We start from the raw sequence: 22,664 nt of genomic DNA, 5'->3' as shown, positions 1-22,664 counted from the left end.
CATGGAGTCACTGCTTGGAGGGGAGATGACTAAGGAGCACTGAATTGGATGTTGCATGAATGAGAAATAAACTTCCACCGTGCTAAGAGAACTGGGGGTTGTTTTTTACACCAATTAGCCTACTATAACATCTGCACCTTGAAAACCCATGGCACACTTTCCAGGCTCCAGAAGGATTCAGCAGCTAAGACTCAGCACCACCGTAGAGATGCTGCCAGGCCAGTAGCCCGGCCAAACGCACCCTCACAAAAGCATCCTAGTGTAAGTGTGTCGTACTCTACTGTGGCAGGTGTGCAGAGAGGGCTGGCAGGGCTGTCGGGCCTGCTTGCGGGAGCAAGGTCAGCTGGGACATGCAGCTCAGTGCTTTGTGGTTGGCTTCATATTTCCCGAAGGGGAGGTACAGATGTGGAGGCCAGTTCCCAAATCTTGCACTCTAGTGACATTACAGAATGCTAGAGTCTGGGGGCCCTACCCCCAGTGTGATCACATAGAATGCCATGGATATGCCACCCCACCAACCCCCCCATGCAATGTCTGGAAGACCACACTCCCAGTGACCACACTCCCAGTGACATGCACAATGCCAAATTCTGCATGTCCAGCCCCCAGTAATAGCACCCTGAATGCCATGGTGGCCTCCTATGCAGTGACATCCCATGAAATGCAGAATTCTGGAAGGCCTAGTGACATCATCTAAAATAGCTTGCGGGCCGGCCCCTAGTGACATTACACGGAGCGTGATGAAGCTTCATCCCTAAAGGCGTCTCATGGGATGTCGTGGAGACTTTGGCTGCACCCACTCCTGACATCACACAGAATGATTTTATAACCTGACCCCCACGACATAATGTGGAAGCACGCTGTGACATCACATGGGGTGCCGGGCAGGGCTTGCCTTCAGTGACATCATAGGAAAGAGGAGCCCCTGGGAGTCACCCCCCACTGAGCTGTGCCTAGAGGGTGTCCCTTGGCTTTTCCTCCCCAACATGCCCACCAGCCAGTCCTCCTGGCTTCTCTGGGCACATCCCAGTCACCTTCCTGGCTATGCCCCAAGGACAAGACTGGCTCCTAATGCTGGCAGAAGCCATTTTCTGGCCCAGGCTTGGGGACCATCCTAGAAGGAGCCCAAAGAGGTCCTGGGGACAGTCCCATACCCTGGGTGCCAGGCCTCGGTGGGCCTCTGGCCAGATTCTGGGCTCTCAGACATGGATGGAAACTTCCTGCCAGGCCCCTCGGAGGGAACTCTCATCGTAACCAGAGCCCTGCAGTCACCAGCCTCCAGCCCATTCCCAGACAGGCTCTACAGGGTGGGCCAGGAACCATGTGTGTTAACCCAGTGATTATAGCAAGACCAGGAGAACTCTTGCCAGTTGCCGTTGACCCGCCATTTCAGACCCAGGAACTATGGTACCTTCTTAAACACTGGCCACCTTGTGCCCTGAGCAGCCTCCCCACCGCCCCTGGAATCTGCTGGGATGAGGCCAGGACAATAAACAAATGCCTTGATTGTCAGGAAGCCACATTGTCTGGTTTGCCAAGCCCCACCTACTCTCCAGGCTCCCGTAGGGGCATCTTGGAAGCGCTCGGGCCATCTCAAAACACACGTCGCCCTTATCCCCAAATCAATGGCCGTACAGAGCCTCTACTAGTGACAGGAGTGTGTTGTTTCCTTTGATTTAAGCGGTTAAGCAAAGGGTAAAAAACGACAACAAAGAAAAGCAAAACACTTTCTAGGCTGAGAGGGGACTCCTGAGGGCAAACTGAGTTGCCCAGCCAGGCCTGTCCTGCAAGAAAATCACCTTTCCCTACACCTTCTAGCTTCATGTTCAGGCCTCTGCTCTTCCCGGTATTTTATTGTAAACACCTTCAAACACAGTAAGGCAGAACTAATTCTACGGGGAGCACCCGAATACCCACCACCAAGGTTCTACTGTAGCATTTCACTCAACTTGCTGGTCAAGTGTCCATCCCTCTCTCCATCCATCAATCCATATTATGTTTGAAGCATTTCAGAGAAAGTAGCAGACGCCAGTATGCTCCCATTCAGGGTGAATCGTGCAATGCCTCTGCTGTCTTAGTGGACTGCCCACAGGGTTTCCCCACAGCAGGACACCCCCATGCCAGGGCTTCCCGACCCAGGGCTCCCCCAGATGCTTCTAAGCATCCACAGAGAAGGGGGCCATCAGCCTGCAGCAGGGACCTCCCAGGCAGGACAGCCACAGACCCCAGACAGAGGGGAGGGCCTCATGCCTGCAGAGGTGACCAGAGCTGTGTCCAGGAGATCATGGGTTAAGTGTGAACAAGGACACCAGAATGACATCCAAGAGAGGCTGGGGCCAGATCAGCTAGGGCAAACCACGGGGCCATCTGGAATGCCCTCCCTTCCAGGCTGCCTTGAGGACTTATTTCTCCCTCAGGCATGGGTTAGCTAACATCATACCTTCCCACAGGGCTCCCACCTTCCCCTTGCCTGGCCCTGGCTGGCTCCCCTTCACCCTCAGGTATAGACTGAGATGATCCTTTTCCCAGGGAAGAGCCCAGGCTCCCCCAGGCTTGGTCAACAGCCAAACCCCCTGAGGAATTTGCCACCAAGCTGGCTCCAGCCTGCCCCTGGCGCCTCTCCTTGCACCTGTGTGTGCTCATCAGGGCTCAGCTGGCCTGACCTTTGGCTGCCCTGAGCAGGGTTCAAGACCCCTCGGGCTGGTGGGGTGGAGGATGCTATAATCCTCTCGTAGAGAGGTGCTCTGCTAGCTCTGCCCAGGTCTCCCTAGAGAAGGAGGCAGGGACCCTAAGGAAGCTGCCCCTCAGCTCTGGCCAAGGGCCGTCAGATCCCTCCTCGCTCTGCAGGAGCAGCCTGCGTGGCAGAAGGGTGTGGCCACACTTGAACACTTGCCCAGAGCCCAGGGCTTGTGAAGCGTGCAGCCCAGGTGTGAGGTACCCATGTACCTCTTGTCTGACTCCCTAGCCCCCTCCCTCTGCTTTCCTTGTCCCAGAAAAGACCCAAAGCTTCTAAATCCTTGGAGGATTTCTTTTTCTTTTCTTTAAAGTCTTTCTAGCCCCTCTGTAGCATCTGAAAAATTCTTTGTAATGATTGTTTCATTCCCATTTCACTTTTCACCTTTTCTAGCCACCAGCCACCTCTCCACAGGGAACCCAGCCATGGGCAGAGCTAGAGGACCGAGGTCCTGTCTCGGAAGCCCCTAAGGCAGGCTGTAGGTGTTTGGGGGCCCAGATGGCCACTTAGCCCACCCTCCTTGCTGGGCCATGGTTTAGGGAACCCCAGAGGGGGCACAGGGATAGCCGGTGCCAGGGAGCAGTTGTGGCCCCCATGACCGTCGGGTGCCTTGGGGGGAAGCAGTAGAGCAAAGACCACGGACTGTAGTCTGAGCCAGACCTGAGGTTGCAGTGCCAACCTCCATGACCTCTGCGTAAAGACAGCCATGATGCCTTTCTTCCGGGATTGTGGAGAGGATTTCATCATTAAATAGGGCATTATACAAAGACAGTGCAGAGCTGAGAATTTCAGGGAAGCTCCCAACCGAGGAGGTGCAAGTGCTGTCCCTGACCCCTTCCCCTGGGAGGTGCCAGGGGTTGGAGTCTGGGAGGCTACAGCCCCTGCCTCCAGAGGACACAAGATCGGGGGCTGGCAGAGGGTGGTGTGCGAAGGGCCAGCCCTGACCGATCAGCCCTGAGCCAGCGTCCTGTCCCTAGAGGGGCCTGAGCATCAGCTGGAGGGGAGAGAAGTTCTGTCCACGGTCCCAGGGAAGCAAGGCACCGGCTGGGGCTCAGGCACACGCATGCCCTTGGCTCCCATTTCCCTCACTCCCTGGCAGCAGAGGGGGCCACTGGGCTCCGCAGAAGGTCCCGGCCATCACTCCTAGTGCTTAAAGGCAGACAGGTCCCCGACTTCCTTTCCCTCTAGACCTGCCAGCGTAGGTGCGGCAAGGGATGGGAGCCAAGGGCAGGCAGTGAGTGGGTGCTGTGGGCTGTGCAGCTTCCAGCACCTCCTCCTGACCTTCCCAGGCTGACGTCCCAGGGGATTTCCAGGGAGCCCTAAGTGCACTTTACATTGTGTGATTAAATTACTGTCATGCCATGCTCTGTTCCCTTCCCATATGGCCTCCCCTGGGGCCTTGCTCCATCCCTTGCCCTCTCACTGGAAGCTTCTGTCTTCCCATGGCCCCTCTCTCCAGCCCCACCCTGGCTGATAAGAAAGCCAGAGTCTTATCTGTGCTCAAAAAGCCTCTCCTTACACAGAGGACTTTTAGGGCGGTGAAAATACTCTCTGTGATACTATAATGGTGGATACATGTCATAATACATTGGTTCAAAACCATAGAACGTACACACCAAGCATGAACGCTAACGTAAGCTATGGGCTCTGGGTAGTAATGGTGTGCCAGTGCAGTTTCATCAGTTATAACAAATGTACACTCTGGAGGGGGACGTTGGTGATGCGGGAGGCTGTGCATGCATGGGGGCAGAGGGGTTATGAGAAATCCCTTTATCTTCCTCTCAATGTTGCGATGAACCTAAAACTGCTCTCAGAAAGCTGTCTTGGAAAAAAAAGCCTTAGCTGCTCCAGCTGGCTCCTGCCATGTTTCTCTCCCTTTCTTCACCACCAGGCATTTCCAAGAAGTGACCAGCAGGCCTGGCCTCTACAGTCTCCCATCCCTCTCACATCAGCCATCTGACTTTGGCCCCCACCACTCCACACATACCAATGACTTCCCTGTGCCAAAGCCAGGGGTCACTGGCCCCCTCTCTAGCTGACCACACCCTTCCCTGGCCTTCTGAGTCTCTTTCTTCTCCTCTTGTCCCCCAGTTCTAGGTCCTGGATGGCAAAGTCTGCTTCATGCCACTTAGAATGGTTCCTGGGAAGAGGTGGATCCTGGCTTCAAAGGGGTGGAGAAGCTGTGTTTGGGAATGGAAGGGCCCTGGGTGGGGGCCTTTCAATCATGGCTAGCCCCTGGACAAGAGGGAGATTCAGGGAACTGGGGAGATATCTCCCAGGCAGGACAGCTGCCCCAGCAGGCCCAGCAGACATCACCCAGGAAGCCCTGCCCTCTTCGCACTTGCTGCCGTCTCACAACGTCTTCAGCCCAAGGAGCCCCCGGGGGCCTGCCAGTGAAGTTGCTCTTGTCCTATGTCCCGGCCCAGGACCCCAGAAGGCCCTCTCCCCAGGACCCAGCCAGCCTCATGCCCACTCACTTCAGGGACCTCCCGGGGTCAGGAACAGCTCTGTGCACCGGGGAGAAGAAGCATGCTGGGAGAGGGCCTGGCCTGGGAACCTCTAAGGATGTATTCCCCAGCGGTGGGCCACTGTCTGGTTATCTTCCCCACTCGTTCATTCGTGAGCCAGCCCTGCAGCAGCCCTCCAGAGGCTTGCCTGACCTTCAGCATGGCTATAAACACTTGCTGTCAGCACTGCTAGGCGCTGCCCAAGAAACAGCACCACGGCCTCAAAATTCCAGGAATCACCAGTGCAGCTGCCCCAGAAAAATCTCAGCCTGTCCCCCTTCCCCTCTCGGGGACCCTCTGTCCCCTGTGTCGCCACCATAGCCAGGAGAGTCTGACAAATACTGGAACCGAGAACAGCAAAGGGGCAGAGGTGAGCCTGCTGGGCCTGTGGGTAAGGCCGTAAGGAGTGGAGGCCTTGGAACAGAAAGGCAGGACCCCCCTGGGCCCAGGCTCAGTTCCACCACTCCCCCATCCTCACAAGCAGACCATGTGGAAAAATAGGTGTATATTCATAAGTGCACATTAGAAAGATCTCTCACGTGTACTTTTACCGACGTACCATCCCCATTTTACAGATGAGAAAACTGAGGCTGAGCAGGTGAACTGACTTTTCTAAGGTGACACAGCTGTGAGTACCAGAGCCAAACAAAAGCATACGTCGCTGCCATAAAATCAAGGGCTGCAACTCGTGCGCCAAGAGGCAAGGCCCCAGACAGTGGCCCTGGCCTCAGGCCTAGCTGCCCCGCCAGGGGTGGGGGCTGGGCCTTTGGAACTGTTCCCTCTTGGCTGCTCCCACCCCTTCCCCACTTCCTGGAGGACTGGCTGGGATTGGGGGAGGGTGGGGGTGGGAGGGCGGCTCATGTTGCAGGCCCAGCCACACCTGTCCAAGATAAATAAAGGCATTTCCCCTCCACCCTCCGAGTCTCCCTCCTGAGCCCATTTCTCTGTGGGTCCTCAGGCTGAGACCCACCGAAGGGAGGACTTGAGGGGCTGTTACTGCCCCAAGGTTGATTCTGTGGGGCTGGTGGGCAGGGTGGGGTGGGTACAGGAGCTACCACCCAGGCTGCACGTGGCCAGCCTTCTTACAGGAGGAGCTGCGGCATACAGGGGACGGCCCCACGCAGTGCTTTTCTACTAGCCCCTAGCCAGAGGGTGAGGAAGCAGGCATGGGGTTACCAAGGTCACAGGAGCGCATGAGCAAGTTGGAGCCTCAGTTTGCCCGGCTCTGAAGTGAGATGCCAATCCCAGACCTGCCTGCCTGACCACCTGCCTCAGGGGTACAGTGCGTGTGCCCAGGGGTGCCGGCCCCTGCTGAGAACGAGCCGGCCCCGCCTTTGCGAGTCCCCCCACCACAATACGTCACTACTGCCCTGTCGCAAAGACTCAGGCCAGGACATCTACTGCCCCTCTGTGGGAAGCAGGTCAGGGCTGCAGTGGAAATAGGATTCTTCCAGAGAGCTCTGGCCTTGCATCCCCTTAGGGGAGAAGTTCCTGGTGCAGAAGGACCTGGAGCGCCCCAGCAGGAAATACCACAGCCCTGTTGGGAGGGCAGGGCTAGTGCCCCGAGGCCTGCCTGGCCAGCAACGCTGAGCCTGGGACGCCGGAGCCCAGGGTATCAGCAGCACACCAGAGGACTTATCAAGAAGCTCCAAGCCCTGGGAAGGCCCCAGCACCCAGTCCAGCTGGTTCCATGGCCTCAGTGATTTGGGGGCACGCCTCTGAAGGGAATTGAGAGACCCATCCCCTGATGCCCTGCCTGAGCTGCGGGTTCTATTTTTAAAAGCCCCCCCTAGCCATTGGCTCTAGTACATCCCAGTACACCCCCTGCCTACAGTGAGGACATTCTTGCTGCTGTCTGTCTAGCTTAAGGCCTCTGTGCTGCAATTTAAGCCCTGGGCTGGCTGGGGCCAGGTGGCGCATAGACCCCGGATGAGGTCATCGGCTATCCTGGGTGCCACTGAGCCAGGAGGCTAATTTCCACCAGGTGGAGGCCTTGAGGATAGTGGGGCTGGGGGAGATCTAGGCTCAGTCCCAGGCGTGGGAAGCTGGTGGACCCATGAGAGTGACGGTGGAGGATCCTGCCTTGTACAGGGAGGAGACCTGTAACCAGGGGTGTGGGGAGCTGTGCAGGGTCCTGGGGGCAGAGGGGGTGTGTCTGCTGGGGCTCAAATGCCCCTGTGTCACCATATCATCAGACTGAGTGTGTAAGTCTATGGGTGCCCTTCTAATATGGGACCCTGGGGTTTCCAGGGCAGTGGGTCTGGAGACTCAGGTTGGAATAAGCCAGACCTCCCTCAGGATGGCGGCCAAGGCCTTCTTCCTGGACTAGAGCCAGGCCAGCACCCCAGAGGAGTTGTGAGGCTGTTGTGAGGCTATTGCTGTCGTGAGGCTCCCATAACACCCCTGAGTGGAGCTTTCCATCTTAGGGTCCCCCCAGGTGTCCACATTTTGTTGCATAGCCAGGACTGTGCCTCCAGTGGGGACATTGGCTCCCTGCCCCCTCTGCCAAGCACCTTTCAGGCCTTCCCTGGCTGCCTACCTCAGTGCCTCCCCACCACCCTCCCCATCCCACCCTCAGGCCCAAGACAAGTCTCCATGCCCTGGAAAAGAAACTGTCTCCCTGTCTCCAGGTGAGCAGTGACCCAGACACCCCTGCCCATCCATCACCCTCCAGTGACAGCCTGGGGCCTCAGCCTGCCCCCTTGTGCCCACACCAGCACTGCTGGGGCTCAGTCTCAGCATACCCCACCAGGCAGGGGTTGTGATTGCCCTGGCACATTTCACAGTCCACCCTGAGCCTTGGGGCCTTCAGCGCCCCTCTGCTGGACTTCCCTTTACTTGATAAGTGTTGCCTGAGCACCTACTATGTCCTAGGTACTGGTCTAGGTGCCAGGGACACAGCAGTGTTTAAAACAAAGTCCCTTCTCACAGACCGCTTCCTCTCAAGCAGATCTAGCTTCTTGCTTCTCTGTACTTCAGTGTCTCCAGCTGGGCAACAGAGTCACTCAGACAATCTCCAAAGATCTGTGACCTTCACATCAGGCAGTGCCATTCCCTGATCACAGACACTGCAGAACACACAGGCCATTTCCCCAGGTGAGCATGGCGAACCAGACTTGAGACAGGCAGGCAGAGCAGCTGTAGGTGAATGGCTAGGGCCTCCAGCAAGCGAGGAAGGCCCAGCTCCACGAAGCCAGCCAGTGTGAGGTCCCACAGCAGCCCCAGGAAGGCGGGGGTAGAAGGCGACTGTTATCTCAGGTCTGGGATGGAGTGGATGCAGGAGACCGGTTACCAGCGCAGCCCAGCTCCGAGCCCTGATAGCAGGGCAGCCGAGGTCAGCAGTCTGCACATCTAAGCATCTACCCGCCTGTCGCCTGGCCTCCATGCTAGGAGCGCTCTTGCCCCTGAGCCGCTGCCCACCTCCAGGCTTGGGGGGTACCCTGAGCCCACCCTCCCGGAGAAAGGCTTAGGAAGGCCCTGTACTTTCTGTCCACCTGCCTGCCTGGCCTGCAAACTTGGCATCTCTTTCTCTGCTCAAAACACCAGCCGCTTGCCCATGTTTCATACTCATAATAGGCCAGCCGACGAGGGTGGGCAACAGCTGTGGCCAAGACCAGGGGCCTGCGGCCGGCAGTATCCAGTTGGGTCCAGTCCCACCCCCAGACCAGGAAAGTGTGCTCTGCTTTCCAAGAGCCTCAGGGAGGACAGACAGATGGAGGGATGGACGCACACACCCTCCTTTGAGCGTGCCCCGCCCCTGTGGGTTCTAGGCCGTGGGCCGTGCACACTCACCCGGGATATGGTGAGTGGCATGTTGAAGTCCTTGCCCCCCTGCAGACGGAAACCCCAGGGCCCAGGCCCGGTCAGGGTCACGCTGTAAGACATGCTGGTGCTGACAGCGGCGGCCTCTGCGGATGAAGGGAGAAGAGTAGAGTGAGAGGACCCTCACGCACCCTGCCTCCCCAGCCCGTACCTCGGCCCCTGCCCCCGACCCCCCGGCCTTGCCTGCTCCGTCCCTTTCTGCCTGGCCGGGCTGTGTGCAGCTCCTGAGAGGCTCCTAAGAATAGCTGGGAACGAATGCCATCGACACTGATATCTGCCCTCTGCTGCTCCCATAAATGGACTGTAACCCTACACTGTGCCCGCCCGCCCTCGGCCTCCCAGCGGGTCCACTGTGACTCACAAGGCTAATATAGCCCCTGGGGAGGGGTGTCCGGCACCCAGCACCCCCCAGGGGGCAGGAGAGGGGCCTGGCCAGGGTAGTGATAATGCTCTGCCCCCCTGCTCTCCTCTCCTTGCTCCCTCCACCCTCTGGAGAGCCCAGACTGCCCAGCTGCCCTCTCTGCCTGGCTGTACCCACCCCCTTGCCCAGAAAACCGCGGCTGAGCTCCCTTGGCCAGGGGCTTTGTGACTTGGGTCTTTGCTGCCCTGTGTTCTCTGGTGAGGACACTGAAGTTGCCTCTTATCCTCATGGTGGCCCAAGATAAGGGACAACTTCAGGGCCCAGAGTTGTCCAACCATAAAAACAATCATCATAATAGCAGCAGCTCTGGGCATGGCCAAGCTCAGCTCTGGACCCTCCACGCCATTATCTCCTCAGATCCTGAGAGGCTGCCACTTGTCCCGCTCAGAGAGGTTAAGTAACTTCCCCAAGGTCACACAGGTAGTAGACCCAAGCCATACTGGAGTCTGAGCTCATTCCTATGGGGACTCGTGCCAGATAACGGGCTGCCGGTGGTGGCAGGCACCTCCTGATACCCAAAGCTGGCAGTGGGGGCCCCCTGCTTGCACCCTCAGCGCAGGGTCTGAAAGCAGGTCTGGGGCAGGCCCCCACCCTCCAGACCCTCTGGGGCCCAGCAGTTATTCTTGGCTCTCCTGTCTCATTTGTGCTCTGAAAACTTGACAGCAGCATGGAAAGCTCCAGCTGCCAGCGTTGCATGCCAGGCCCCCGTGCCCTTTGCACCGGAATGGCAGGGGGCAGGGAGGAGAGGAGGAGAGGCCATTTGCTCAGCTGCTGGGACAAGGGGCCAGAAGGGGCCGGGAGGGGAAAATGTGTGTGTTGTGGTCAGTCCATAACCCAGAGACAGTATGTTCTGGATGGGGGCCTAGGCCCCTCGGGACTCCTGCCACTGTGGTCTTTGAGCCAAGATACCTCCAGAAGCCCTTTCTCAGAAGAGACCTCAGGCTCTGTGTGGTCTGGGGGTAGATCAAGGCCCACACTGCTCAGGAAACTGAGGCTCAGGGAAGGCAACTGGGCCCTCTGTTCTCTGCCCTCCTGGAGGGCTCTGGCCTGAGCTGGGCCCTGAGGATTCAGTACTGGCCTGGGTGTGAGAAATTTCCCAGCTGCCAACATCCCACCTTAAACTCTGGGCCTAGCACATACAACATGCATGACAAGAAGGAGTCCCCACTTCACAGGGGTGTTTGGTAACTTGCCCAAGGTCACAGAAATATCAAGTGGAAAAGCCAGGGAGGGACCTGTGTTCTTTCCCCCACTTCACCACCTCCTCTGCCCTGTGTCATGCAGCCCAGCTGTCCTGCCTTCCTAGGCCTGGCCCGGGAGGCCAGCAGCTCATGGCCAGCACCCTGACCTCCCCCATCCCATCCCCTGCCCCTCCCCCAGGCCCCACCCCATCCATCCCTGACTCCAGCTTTATCTCCTCTCCAGGGGAGGAGGGTGTTTGTCCTGCCAGGCTGGTGAGGATCCAGCAGCAGTGCATGACCAGTGTGGGGAAAGGAAGGAGCTGATCCTGCACAGGGATGGGGAACCCTGGGCTAGGGTGTACCTGGAGCTGCAGGCTCTTTCTCTGGACTCAAGCACCCGCCTGATGCCTGATGCCTGATGCTGCCTCCGGCGAAAGGGAGGGGTAGCAAGAAGGATGCTCTTAAAGGGGAAGGCCAGCCTCCCTCCATCTGCCTCCCCTGGGAGATCCAAAGCCAGCCAGAGAGCAGCTGGTACTCACAAGCCGGGCGTGAGCTGCTTCCCAGTAACAGCAGCTCATCGGGGAGCAGGGATGGGGGCAAGCCTGGTCTTTGCCCCTCCTCCACTCTGCTCCCTGCAGTTTGAGATGGGATTTTAGGAGTGAAAGTCATGAGGTGGGGGACAGAGGGAGAGGAGAAAGAGAGGCTGCTGTCGGCATCAGAGGCCAGGCCTTGGGTCTCTCTCCCACGGTGGCACCAATAGGTAGAGACTGTGCTTGTCGGAGACCTTCTCCGCTTTTTATTTTTCTACATCCTGCCAGAGCCACACACCCTGGGGTGAATTAGACACTGATTTGAAACAATCCATAGGTGCAGTGAGTGCACTCGTGCACCTGGTGCGCATGCAAATATGTACACACAGGAGAGTGTGCCCGAAAATGCACATGTGCAGAAGAGGGTGGTCCATGGTGGAAATAGCACTCTGGGGGGAAAGCCAGAGGTGAGTAACGGGTTCCAGCGAGTGAAGGTCTGTGTTCCGGGCCGCGAGAGGGCCTGGGTGCCCACTCTTCAGGCTGAGCCTGGGGCACAGGCTCTTGAGCTGAGAAGTGGGTGCAGACCACTTTGCAGAGCAGGAGTTTTGCAGTACAGGGCCGCGAATCCAGCACAGCTTGGGTGACAGGGCCACTTCCAAAGCCCGCAGGCCCACAGGGTAATCCTGGGTCTGTGTGTGTGTGAGGGGGAGGTGAAGGGGTTGGACATGTCCCAGGAGACATGGGCATGTCCCAGAAAGACAAACTGATGGGCACCCTACATCCTGGGGTCCAGGCTGGGGAGCAGCCCTTTGGTCTGAAAGCAAACAGCAGACATTTGTTTAGCTCAAGGAGTATCCCACTGGGAGTAGTCTCCCAGGGACCCTCTGTGTTTAGGGGCACCGCGTGACAGAGGGGCGTTGTGTGGCCAGGTTTCGTCCTGGCTGGGGGCTGGGCCTTCTCCAGGCGATGTCCAAGGCCACCTTCAGGCCGTCCCTCTGGGATGTCCCCAGGCTCTCGGACTCCTGGGGTCGGGACTGAGCTCTCCTCACCCCCACAATCCGATTCCCCCCTTCCCTGCAGTCCTCTTCCACATGCTCCGGCGTCTCCTCTCTCCCTGCGGTCTTAAATGCCTCATTCCTTGCCTGTCCTACCGACTTCCTCCCATCTTCTCTCTGCCGGCCCATTCCACTCAACCTGTCCTTCCGCAGCCACTGCGGGGAGGCCCGGCTAATCTGCTAAGTTGACCAAGCCCCTCAGTGCCCCGTGAAGCCCTCCAAGGGCTCCCTGTCCCCCAGGCTTGTGACTGGAGACCCCTCATGACAGCACCTAGTGGGCCTCCCCATGGCTCCTACCACCTCCTGCCCCCTTCCCTCCTCCATCCCCACCGCCAGCTCCCAGAGCCCCTTGGCTGCCCCTGGGGTCACAGAGAAACATTCTGTCCAGGACACCCTGCTATGTTTGTACAGGCTGTTTCCTCAGCCTGAACCGCCCAATCCCCGCTCCTCGGTCCCATCCTGCCTGGCAATCCCTGCTTTACCTCCACATTTCCCGGGAGCCCTTGGGGACTTGCCTCTGCTCTCAGCACCCTGTATGCTGATACCTCGTTGGCAGTGCTTATCACACGCGTTAGGTGACGGCTGATGTGCTGTGCCTCTCTGCCCAGCGCCCCACCCCAGCCCGGTATTCTCTCCAGGAGAGGCACAGTGCCTTTCATCATTGCCCGGCCAGCCTGGGGGACGCTGCCGGCCTCTGCCCTGGCCTCTGTGGTCATGAGCAGTTCCCGGGCTCAGGGCTGGGGCACCTGGGGAGTGGTGCTCCCTGGGGTGGGAACGCTGGAAGAGGCAGGGGGCCCATAACTGCAGGGAGCAGCCCAGGGCGCCCCCTCTCTGGGACAGGCAGGGGAGCAGCCCGGGGGAAGGAAGGCAGGAGCTGGGGGTGTGGTGTGGGTGTGAGTGGAGGGGCAGGGTGGGGAGCTGTCAGCAGAGGGGCAGGGCAGCCTCAGGACCTGTGCGCACGGCGTTTCCAGCGTTCCAGAATATGGCCTTCTCTAATCACCATCAACATTCCGTTCCATAGGCACTTGGGCTGACAGCTGGCCTTCTTTTAATAGCCACAAGTATTCTGGGCGATACCCTAATCTCAGGGCATTCGCAGTGAGCACATACACCGATTGCAGCCCCACGCCCCCAGGTACACCCAGTTTCCAAACACAGAGAGGTACGTGCCACCCACACTTGGTCACATGCACAGCTTAGAGCAGACACATTAGGGCACACTCAATCCCATGCCCCACGGTGCCACAGGGACAGAATGTGTGTGCCAGGCACATGGTCACACACATTTACATACATGACGTACATTCATCGCAGTGCGGTAGAGCCACCACCACCTGCTATGTACATGCACAGTCAAGGTCACACAAACACACACAGACACTCTCAGGCACAGTCACACTCAGGCTTGCTTAGAACACCTTGGAGTCATGGAGACACCCAGGACCCCCAGGTGAGCAAGGGAAAGCTGGGAGGTGCAGGGAGGGGGTGATTCCCAGAGGGCATTGGGCCTGCTCCCTTTTCAGGGCCGCTCCCTGGGCTACTTGCTCCTTATCCCCGCCCTTTTATAGATTGGCAGGTGCCGGGCCCAGTTACCTTTCCGGAAGCCTCTGCTTCCTGTCCCTGGGACTTGGGAGGGGCCTTGGCTTCCACATCCTCTGGGCCCTGACTGCAGGGGGACCATCCACTCACTTGCTGGGCAGTCCCCCAAGCAGCTGTTACCTCCGTGTCTGTCCAGCCCTGGGGGAGTGGGAGAGTCCCTGTGAGGTGAGGGGGACATTTCTGCATCCCTGCTTCTGCCCCCTCCCTGACCAGGCCTTTCTCCATCCTCTCTACACTTTTTCACTGGGGTGAAGCCCACAATACTGTTTACAGGGTTGCTGGTCACCAAACCCTTGCAAACTGTGCGTGCGTCTGCTGGGATGTGTGTGTGTGTGTGTGTGTGTGTGTGTGTGTGTGTGTGCGCTGGTGTGCTTTCTTAAGCATGTAGGATGGGTATGTCTTCATGAGGATCTAGGCCCTCTTAATGGATAAGATTCACTCCTTGATGTTTACTACATTAGTTCAGGGATGGGTCCTCTGGCAGCTCCTCCCTCAGCCCCTCAACTGAGACCCTCAGGGATGGGGGCAGTGGGAGGAGGTAAGTGGAAGCACTTGGTGAGGCCCAGAGTGGGCCCTGTAGGCACAATGAAGGAGGAGCTGGGGACAGGGGCTCAGGTCATAGGGAACTCTCCTGGTGACATCAGGGGGCATCAGAGCTCCAGGCCCCAAGTAGGGGCTGGCAGACTGGTAGCTCCCATGGCTGACCACAGCGGTGGGGGTCAGCCTCCATGGGCACCCTATCTAGTCTTAGATGTGGACATGATGATTTTCCCTTTCAGAGGAGGACAAAGAGGCTCAGAGAGGGTGAGTGACCTGCACAAACTCACACAGTAAGGACTTGAACTCAGGCTTGAACATAGGTCCCCCACCTCCAGAGCCAGTGCTCCTTCCACTGTATCCTGTGAGCTCCAGGAGGAGGGCGCTTAATACTGAGGATGAAGGGTCCTGAGCTAGCTCCTGCCTGTCTCTCTAGAGGCCCATCTAGCGTCGGAAATGCTAGTCTTTTCAATCTGAGGCTCTAAGGCCCTGGGATAGTGCTGGCATGGAAAAGAGGCGACCTGGAGTTGGAAGACCCATGTTTCGTCCAGGCCCTGCTGCTGGGTGACCTTGGGCCAACATGTTGCCTCTCTGACCCCAGTGCCCCTGTCTGGCAGGGACGATGGTGTGTGGGAGGGCTGTGGGGGTGTGGGTGGTGAGGGGCTCTTCCTGCCAGCGTCCTAGGTCCCTGAGGGTCCCTGAGTCTCCCTGAGTCTCCGAGGCAGCCCCGCCCAGAGGAAAGGATGGCGAGGTGCCAGTCAGTGAGAGCCCAGCCTCCTTACCACCTCGCTTTCAGAGCCCAGGGACACCTGGCGCCTCCGTCCAGTGATCCAGCTGAGGTCCGAGGCCTGGCTGCTCAGTGTGGAGCGGTGGGTGAAGCGGTAGCTGGTGTACAGGCCAGTGCGCTGGCCTGACACGCCCAGCAGCACCCCGAGGCAGGGCAGGTGCTGGGCGATGGCCATTCTGCAAGGACAGCAGGTTAGGGGGATGGACAGACAGACAGACTTGAGGAGATGGGGGTGGATGGATAGACTGATACTGGGCTAATAGGAGTGGACAAAGAGCCTCTGGGGAATTGGGGATGTAAAGACATTGGGGTTATGAGGATAGGCAGACAGACACTGGGTCTGTGGGCATGGAGGGAGAGCCTTAGGGTGGCAGGTTCAGCCAGATGCTTGCTTTCAGTTCTCGAGTGGCTGACCTAAGCCACATTTCTGCAAATGGGGACCAAGAACCCTCCTGAGCCGCCTCTGAGCTGGATGGGCTAAGGCCTACAGCTGGCCTCAGCGGAGTGCTGAGTTACTGACACCACCAGGCAAAAGGAAGCACTGAAGGCCCCCTCGTGGAAGAGGCCAGCTGTGCTGGGATTCTATCAGCAGAGAGCACTCTGGGCCAGCACCCCAGGCCTCTGCCAGGGCCCCTGAAGTGCAATGGAGCTCTCCCTGCTGTGATCCCTCCAGGCTGCCTCTGTCTGGGGGCCTCTCTTTGCAGCACTGCTGATCAGCCATCCTGGCTGCCTTTTGGCCTCAGCTCTGAAAATCCCAGTTAGTATTGGACACTGCCCAGGGAACTCTGATGTCCCTCCAAGCTGAGCCTCCTAGGAAGCTGGGACAGCAGAGAGGGTCACACCCGCTCCAGATCCCGTCCAGTTCTCAGCTGCTAGAGTTCCCCACCCAATGCATGTACACAAGGGACAGGAAAGATGGCTGGCCTCTGCCCCCATTTATAGGCCCAGGCCCTCTATGCCCATGAGGGTGGGACTGGGGATCTGGGGCTGGGTTCTGGCAGAGGGCCACACCTGTACTTGGGGTGGGTGATGGCATAAATGATGGGGTTGTAGATGGCAGAGGCTTTGGCGATGACAGCTGGCACCGAGTTCACGTAGGGCGTCAGGACATGTGCGTACCTAGGACAGAGAAGCTGTGGTCCCTCTGCCAGCTGGCCCTCCCTGGGGACTCCACAACCCACCAGCCCTCTCAGGAACCTTCTTCATAGGCCAACCAAGCCCTGCCAGGGCACAGCCCAGCCTGGTCCAAACCAGCAGGACCAAGTCATCCCCGGGGGAGGGACTGCAATGCGAGGGAGAATCCTGATCTGAGGGGAGTGGGAACCCAGGGAGCAGTTGAGGGAGGGGTGCTGAGAAGATGTGCCAGGTTGGAGGTTTCGCCAGGTCCCACTGTCCCTTGGAGCCTGTCCTGCTGGCAGTAAACCCTCCCCACCCCCAGAGACTCTGGCCCTCTGCCCAGCTCTCCCCATGCCCCGCCGAACTCTGCTGCCTGCTGCGCCCCTGGCTCCTTGAGAGTAATGGCACAGGAGGGCCCCAGAGGGGACCAGGCCGTTCTTGCACAATGAGAGGGTCTCATACCCAAGCACCTGCAAGGACTCATAGTTCTCACTGTCTCAAAGCGCTCCTGAAGTCTGGCCTGCCTCCACGCTGCTGCAGGTAGCAAAGTCCGCAGACCCTAGCCACAAAGGACTAGAGGGCGGGAGGTGAGTAGCACCCTGGCTGTGTGCCCACAGTCTGGGTGAAGAGGAAACCAGAACCTCAGGCAAAGTTGCATATTCCCAAGGGATCTGGCAGGACCTGGCAGCCCTTGCAGGCCCTCAAACCAAACCCAGTGTGGCCCAGAACTCCCCCAGCATGTCTCCTAGTGCCTCCGGGAATGAGACAGGCCTGGCTCCCGTGGGGCATCTCATAGCAGGGGGAGAATAAGCCTGTGAGGCTGGACCTAGGGTGTGAGGACGGCTGGCTTGGGCTGGGGAGGGAGAGGCTGCCCCAGGGTCCCCTTACCCTTCTCCCACCCTTCCAGCCCCTGCCCCAGCCCCTCACCCAGCAAAGCCCATCAGGGCCACAGTGGAGTAGGGGGCCCAGGAGAGCACGAAGAGAAGGATGACCAACAGCTCGATCTTGGCCATTTTCCACTCGTTCTGCAGACGCTGCCGTTGCCAGGGGCACTCACCACCACCCTCGCTGGCCCCGAAAGTCTGGAGAGCTCTAGGAAGCATGCAGAGTCTGGGTCTGACCCCACTCGGGTTGCAGTGAGTGCCAGGGTCATGGCTGCTGTCAGGGAGCCTTCCTGGACCCGGCCGTCCCTTCCAGTGCAGGCAGCCCTGCCGTGCCTTCTCTCCCCCCGCGCCCCCTGACCAAGGCTGAAGGCCCGCGCTTCAGAAGACGACTTTTCTAAGCACCCCGGTTGTACTGGCCTTTCGGCACCCCATCCCATAAGCACACGTACTGAGCTGGTCTTTGCCCATCTGGAGCTGGGAGTGCCCTGGGCTGTGGGTATGGATGTGAGTCACGGGCAGCCCTGGCCAAGGGGCACAGCCCCCCTCCCACGAGCCCCTCCTTCACGCCTAGCTCTTACTGGCCCGTCTCCCGGATGGCCTTGAAGATGAAGATGTAGCAGTAGATGACGACGAGCAGGGGGAGGAAGAACACAAAGCAGAAGAGCAGCATGGTGTAGGCGCGGACCGATGGCGTGAAGCTCACGTAGTCCCAGGAGCAAGAGGTCAGCAGCCCCTCGGGCACATAGGCACCTGGGAACCAGGGGCGGGTGCTCAGCCTGCAGGGCGGCGCTGACTTAGGCTCCTCATCCAGCAGGGGCTTTGGATGTGGGGTCTGAGCTTCTCAAACACTGGCCCCGGCCCCAGCCCTGCCCAGTGGAGTGAGGAAGCCGGGGCACGTGGAGGGGAGCTTTCCAAGCTGGTTCTAGCAGGAGACAGCTGGCAAAGTCCACTGCCACCCAATCTTGCCGGTTTGGAAGAGAGACCTCACCATAGCCGCAGGGTCTTACTCCCCCAAGACTTCAGCCAGCTTCCTGGTCCTGCCTCAGAAGGGCGGGTGCCTTGCTGCTGACCCTCCTACGTGCTGAGGCCTCACACCCCAACTCCTGCCTGTCTGACTCATTGCAAACTCGGCATCAGATGCACCTGTCACTTCCCGCCAGCCAGGAACCACGTGGTCTGCCCGTCTGTATTTGCGGATGGGAGCCCAGGTTATCCTCTGATTGTTGATGGTACAGCCTCAGTTCCCCCTGCTGCTAGCCATGCCCCCTGAATGTCCATTTGCTCTGAGACTTAAGCAGTCCCTCGGCCCCTCCTGCCAGCTGGTCAACCCAAGTCCACCTACCTGCCCCTTGAACCTACCCCTCCCAGCCTATCTTCCCTTCCCCTGATTCCCTGAGCCCACTTACTCCAGCCAAAGAAGGGCGGCAGACTCCAAGCCAGGGCATAGAGCCAGACGCCCAGCAGGACAAGCGTCGCCCGCCTCTTGGACACCATCCCGACGGTGGCCAGTGGGCGTGTGATCACCAGGTAGCGGTCCAGGGCGATGGCCGTCAGGGTAATCATGGAGGTGATGCCAAAGACAGCCCCACAGAAGGCATAGAATTCACAGCCTGTGGGCACAGCTGCCTGACCTCAGTCCTTGGCAGGGAGCCCATCAGATACCCCAGGGGAAGGAGGGTCTGTGGATTGCGTGTACTCAGCTCATACGCCCGCCTCTCAAGGAAAGCAGGCCTAGTTCCTCTCCACCCTGCCTACATGCATCTGACAGAGGCTCACGGAAACCTCCTGCTAACTCATGAGACTGACGGTGACTACCCATTCTTTGCCCATGAAGAGCACATCGCGTTCTCATCTGGGCCACCCTCCACTGTGGACATCCCCCGTCCCAACCCTCCTCCTCCCTCCAGCAAAAGGGAGTCCCAAGTGTCTACCTGTCTCTCCAAAGAGCCACTGCTTATAGACGCTGCTGGCGAAGAAGACGGGGGCCTGCGTGAAGGACATGAGGAAGTCGCTGACCGCGAGGTTGATGATGAACATGTTGGCGGGAGTCCTGAGCCCTCTGCTCCTGTGAGGGGTCAGAAACTGTCAGGAGGCGCTTCTGCTGGGGAGCTTCCCTCAAACACATGTATGCTTGCACACAGGCACGAGCTGCTGGCCCACAGGCCCATCCCGCTGCCCGGCAAGTACCAGCCAAACAGCTCTGGAGCCTGGCATTGTGGGCTAAGAAGTGAAACCCCTCAAGGCAGCAACTCATGCCACTCCTGTTCCCCTTCTGCCAGTGTTCCTGCAGTCCTCACCTTCGGGGCTGGCAAAGGGGAGAGGAGTTGACGATGGTGCCCACAGGCCAGGTGCTTTCACAAAGCTCATCTCCCATAATCATCCATCTTCACATCTACGCATTCACCCCATTTCATTTTGCAGATAAGAACCCTGAGGCTCCACCTGTGGAGTGGCTTGCGGTCACAAGACTCAGTAAGTGACACAGCCAGGATTCACTCATTTGCTGGGCACCGCACATATAAAAACTCACTTAATCATCACGTTGACCCCATGAAGTAAATCACAGCTTCGTTTTGCAGACAAGAAAAGTGGACTCAAAGAAGATAAGTAACCTGCTCAGGTCGTTTCAGCTAATAGGTGGTAGAGCCAGGAGTTTACTTCTCCACGTGCCTGTCTCAGCCATTCAGGCGGTGAGTGGGGCAGGTAGGGAAGGAAGCCAAGGGTGGTGGCCAGGGCTGGTTGCTGAAGGGCTTGAGGACTCAGGACCCTGGTACCAGGGCTGCTCTTTGAGGCAGAGGGAAGGTGCCCACTGGGACAGGTGTTGGAGGTGAGCCGAGAGCAGGGCAGAATAGGCAGAGACGTGTGTGTCATAGGGACACATACCCTACACAGACGGTGTGCCTGGGGCCCAATTAAGCGTGCCATTCAAGCTGCCCTGGATTACATTTGGGCCCCTTTCCTGGGTTTGAAGATGGAGGCCTGACCCTGAGACCATTGGCCCTGGCCTCCCCACGCAGACTCAACAGTGCCCTGGCAGAGCTGGCACCAGAATTTCCACCCTGTGTTCTGCCCTGTCTCTGCATGGCTGGCTGCCCTCAGTGCCCAGGCCCCCATCCTGCCAACCAGGCACCTGCAGAAGGTATAGATGACCGTCAGATTTCCCAGCATCCCTGTGAGCCCCACCAGCAGGATCACCGTGCCCAGGGTGTAGTGGGCGTAGTCTGGAACATCGACCGTGGGAAAGGGGACCCAGGCAGCAGCCTGAGCCCTGGCTGCCTGTGAAGAGACAGAGAAACAAGGGCATCACATGACTCCATCACCTTCAAATAGTCCGGAGAAGAAGAGTTAGTGTTCCCAATGGGGCAGGTAAAAAACGCTGCAGGCGGGCAGGCTCAGAGTGGCAAAGCCGTTTGTCCACACAGCTAGCAAGTGGCTGAGCTGGAATGGAAACACAGGTCTCCTAGTTGAGCCCAAGTTCCTATACCATGGCCTAGACGCAAAAGTCTTCTAGAAGTGAGCTCAGATCACCTTTGGAGGCTGGTAGGACAGACAGACACATGTTTGGCAAGCAGGGACATGGCTGGAGTGACTTTATCTTTCCTTGGGGAGAAGGCAGAGCCATCTCCTGGGTGCGTTCCTCCCCTCTGTATGGGCCCCATCCCAAGTGCCCGAGACAGTCAGCAATGGTATTCCAGTCCCCTTTCACTCTGGGGAGGTAGAATGGGGTGGAGCCCCTCTTCTCAGGAGTCCCACACCCTTCCCAGCCTCAAAGAAGGAGGCTGTACTCTCCCACTATATAACTGGGTAGGGCTGACTTTGACACCTGGTGTGAGAGCGAGAAAAAGAATTGTCTTTTAAAAAGAAAATTCAGGCCTCCTAGGTCACTGTAGGGAGGTCATGATCCTATGAGGCCAGTACAAAAGGCTTTAAAGACTACTCCCACCCCAGCTCCTTGCCAGGGAAGGGAGTGGTTTAATTTCTGTCCTGTCCTGGCTCCTATAGCTACTGGAGCCTTCCCATCCTGTCCAGAACCTAGGCCAGCATCCCATGGTCTTGAGGGTGCCCTCATCCCTCCCCAGTTAATGGTGGGGTTGCTGGGGTATGGCCCTGGGCCCTGGCTAGGATGATGGAAGCAGCAGCAGGCACCAAATACCTCGCTCTGGGCTGGGACAAACCCAGAGGCCCAGGGCAGGCCTTCCTCTCTGGAAGGCTCTGGGGGGCATCCTACTACCCTCAGAAAGAAATGGACGTGCCATTCCAGCCCTTTGTCCCACAGGGCTGGCCTTTTTGTTCCTTGGATGCTCTCCACGAGGAAGGAAAACTTGCCACACTCCCCTCTATTGGTCTCTTTGCATAGGACAGGCTCAGAGAAGTTCAGTAACATGCCCAAGGTCCCACAGCAGAGCTGTGGAACCTTGTCAAAGCCCCCGTGTGCCCCTAGGAAGAGCACCAGGGAGCAGGAGGGAGGCTCTGCGTGCACACGCTCGTCCCAGGCTTACCGTGGGGCTGACGGGCGGAGGGTGGTCCAGGCTGGAGGTGCTGCTCCAGGAGCTGTCCCACCTGCTGCGGGAAGCTGGGGTGGCTATGCCGTTGGATTCCTGGGCCGGGTCCGGTGGGGCTCTTGTCCCCAAAGGCGAGTTCATCCTGATGTGGGGTGGCCCTTCTCAAGCCCACAGAGAAGTCAAGGGCACGGGGAGCTCAGGATATTAGCTGTGCCCAGCCTCCCAACGTTCCTCCATCCTCAGCACCCCTTCACGGTCTACCGGCTGCCTGCTCCTATGTCCGGCGTAGACCCAGCCTGGAGCTGTTCTTGGGGCTGGTGGCTGCTCTGCGTCCAGTGAAGCACAAAGGAGAGAGTGTCTCAGTTATGGCGACTCACAGTCACAGGGTCTGTCCCCACCTTTAAGTAGTGGAGATGGGGGTGTACATGCCCGATCGCTCGGTGCCTCAGCTCCCTCTGACACAGGTCCCTGATGATGGCGGCACGCACGTGTGAATGTGTGGGCGAGTGAGTGTGTGTGTGTGTGTGTGAGAGTATGAGAGTGTGTGTCCACGTGAATATGTGTGTATGTGTATATTTCAGAAGAGATTGCCAGTCTCCGGCCCTTGCACTTTGTCCTCCCCTCTGGCCAGGCTCTCTTTCTTCCCTGAGCTCATCAAGACCAGCCTCTGCTGCCCCCAAGACCCCCCCCCCCTCAGCCTTTCCACGGGGCGCCCTCCCTTCGTGTCCGCCCACATAACCCATCACACCTTCACAACCATCCCATCCAGAACCAAGGCTGGTCCCCCCATGTCACAGATGCAGAAGCTAAGAGGATACACCAGGATATAGCAATCAGGGGGGAGATCAGATCACGAGGCATCTTTTGTTTGTTGGTTTTTGATCATAAACTTTTTAATGAAATTGAAAGATTGAAAAAAAAGAAAAAAAAAAAACCCCACAAAGCTGGTAGAGACCTGGGAGCTCACCCAGGCTTGCAGGCCTGGCGTG

General features: G+C 58.4%; 2 protein-coding genes across 6 annotated transcripts in view; both read right to left on the bottom strand.

Moving 5' to 3' along the window:
* The window catches only part of LDB3 (LIM domain binding 3), a 58,396-nt gene extending 49,017 nt beyond the window's left edge, over positions 1-9,379 (bottom strand). For 2 of the 4 annotated variants that reach the window (XM_089897795.1, XM_022562441.3), the window contains exon 1: positions 9,034-9,379. In XM_089897795.1, coding sequence (XP_089753921.1) covers positions 9,034-9,126 — 93 coding nt within the window. In that variant the 5' untranslated portion in view covers positions 9,127-9,379. The remainder of the gene's footprint in view (positions 1-9,033) is intronic. The other 2 variants (XM_022562444.2, XM_030759295.2) reach the window with 1 other exon arrangement.
* Positions 9,380-11,911: 2,532 nt separating this feature from the next.
* On the bottom strand, positions 11,912-21,903 carry OPN4 (opsin 4). Of its 2 annotated transcripts, XM_022562447.2 has the most exons (11): positions 21,673-21,903; positions 20,304-20,449; positions 19,704-19,739; positions 19,105-19,238; positions 18,580-18,783; positions 17,752-17,923; positions 17,217-17,381; positions 16,185-16,292; positions 15,169-15,349; positions 13,844-13,987; positions 11,912-12,009 (listed from the first exon to the last, which is right to left on the bottom strand). In XM_022562447.2, the coding sequence occupies exons 1-11, from the start codon at positions 21,814-21,816 to the stop codon at positions 11,971-11,973; spliced, it is 1,473 nt and encodes a 490-aa protein (XP_022418155.1). In that variant the 5' UTR covers positions 21,817-21,903; the 3' UTR covers positions 11,912-11,970. The 2 variants fall into 2 exon arrangements, with proteins under 2 accessions (XP_022418155.1, XP_022418156.1); XM_022562448.2 differs by lacking the exon at positions 19,704-19,739.
* Positions 21,904-22,664: the final 761 nt, after the last annotated feature.

Source organism: Delphinapterus leucas, chromosome 16 (assembly GCF_059928025.1).
Source record: "Delphinapterus leucas isolate spDelLeu-1000000601 "Yukka" chromosome 16, BTC_Dleu_Yukka2, whole genome shotgun sequence".
In the NCBI taxonomy this organism is placed as follows: Eukaryota; Metazoa; Chordata; class Mammalia; order Artiodactyla; family Monodontidae; genus Delphinapterus; species Delphinapterus leucas.
Note: the sequence above shows the minus strand (reverse complement) of the source record. Positions and strands in the feature narration are given on the sequence as shown.

Bases quoted from the DNA above. Each gene is read 5' to 3' on its own strand.
- OPN4 (XM_022562447.2), bottom strand. From the start codon at position 21,816: ATGAACTCGCCTTTGGGGACAAGAGCCCCACCGGACCCGGCCCAGGAA. The intron at 20,450-21,672 runs GTAAGCCTGGGA...GTCTCTTCACAG, and splicing joins CTCCGCCCGTCAGCCCCACG to GCAGCCAGGGCTCAGGCTGC. The intron at 19,239-19,703 runs GTGAGTTTTTAT...GACCCCTCACAG, and splicing joins GGGGTCAACGTGATGATTAA to GAGCAGAGGGCTCAGGACTC.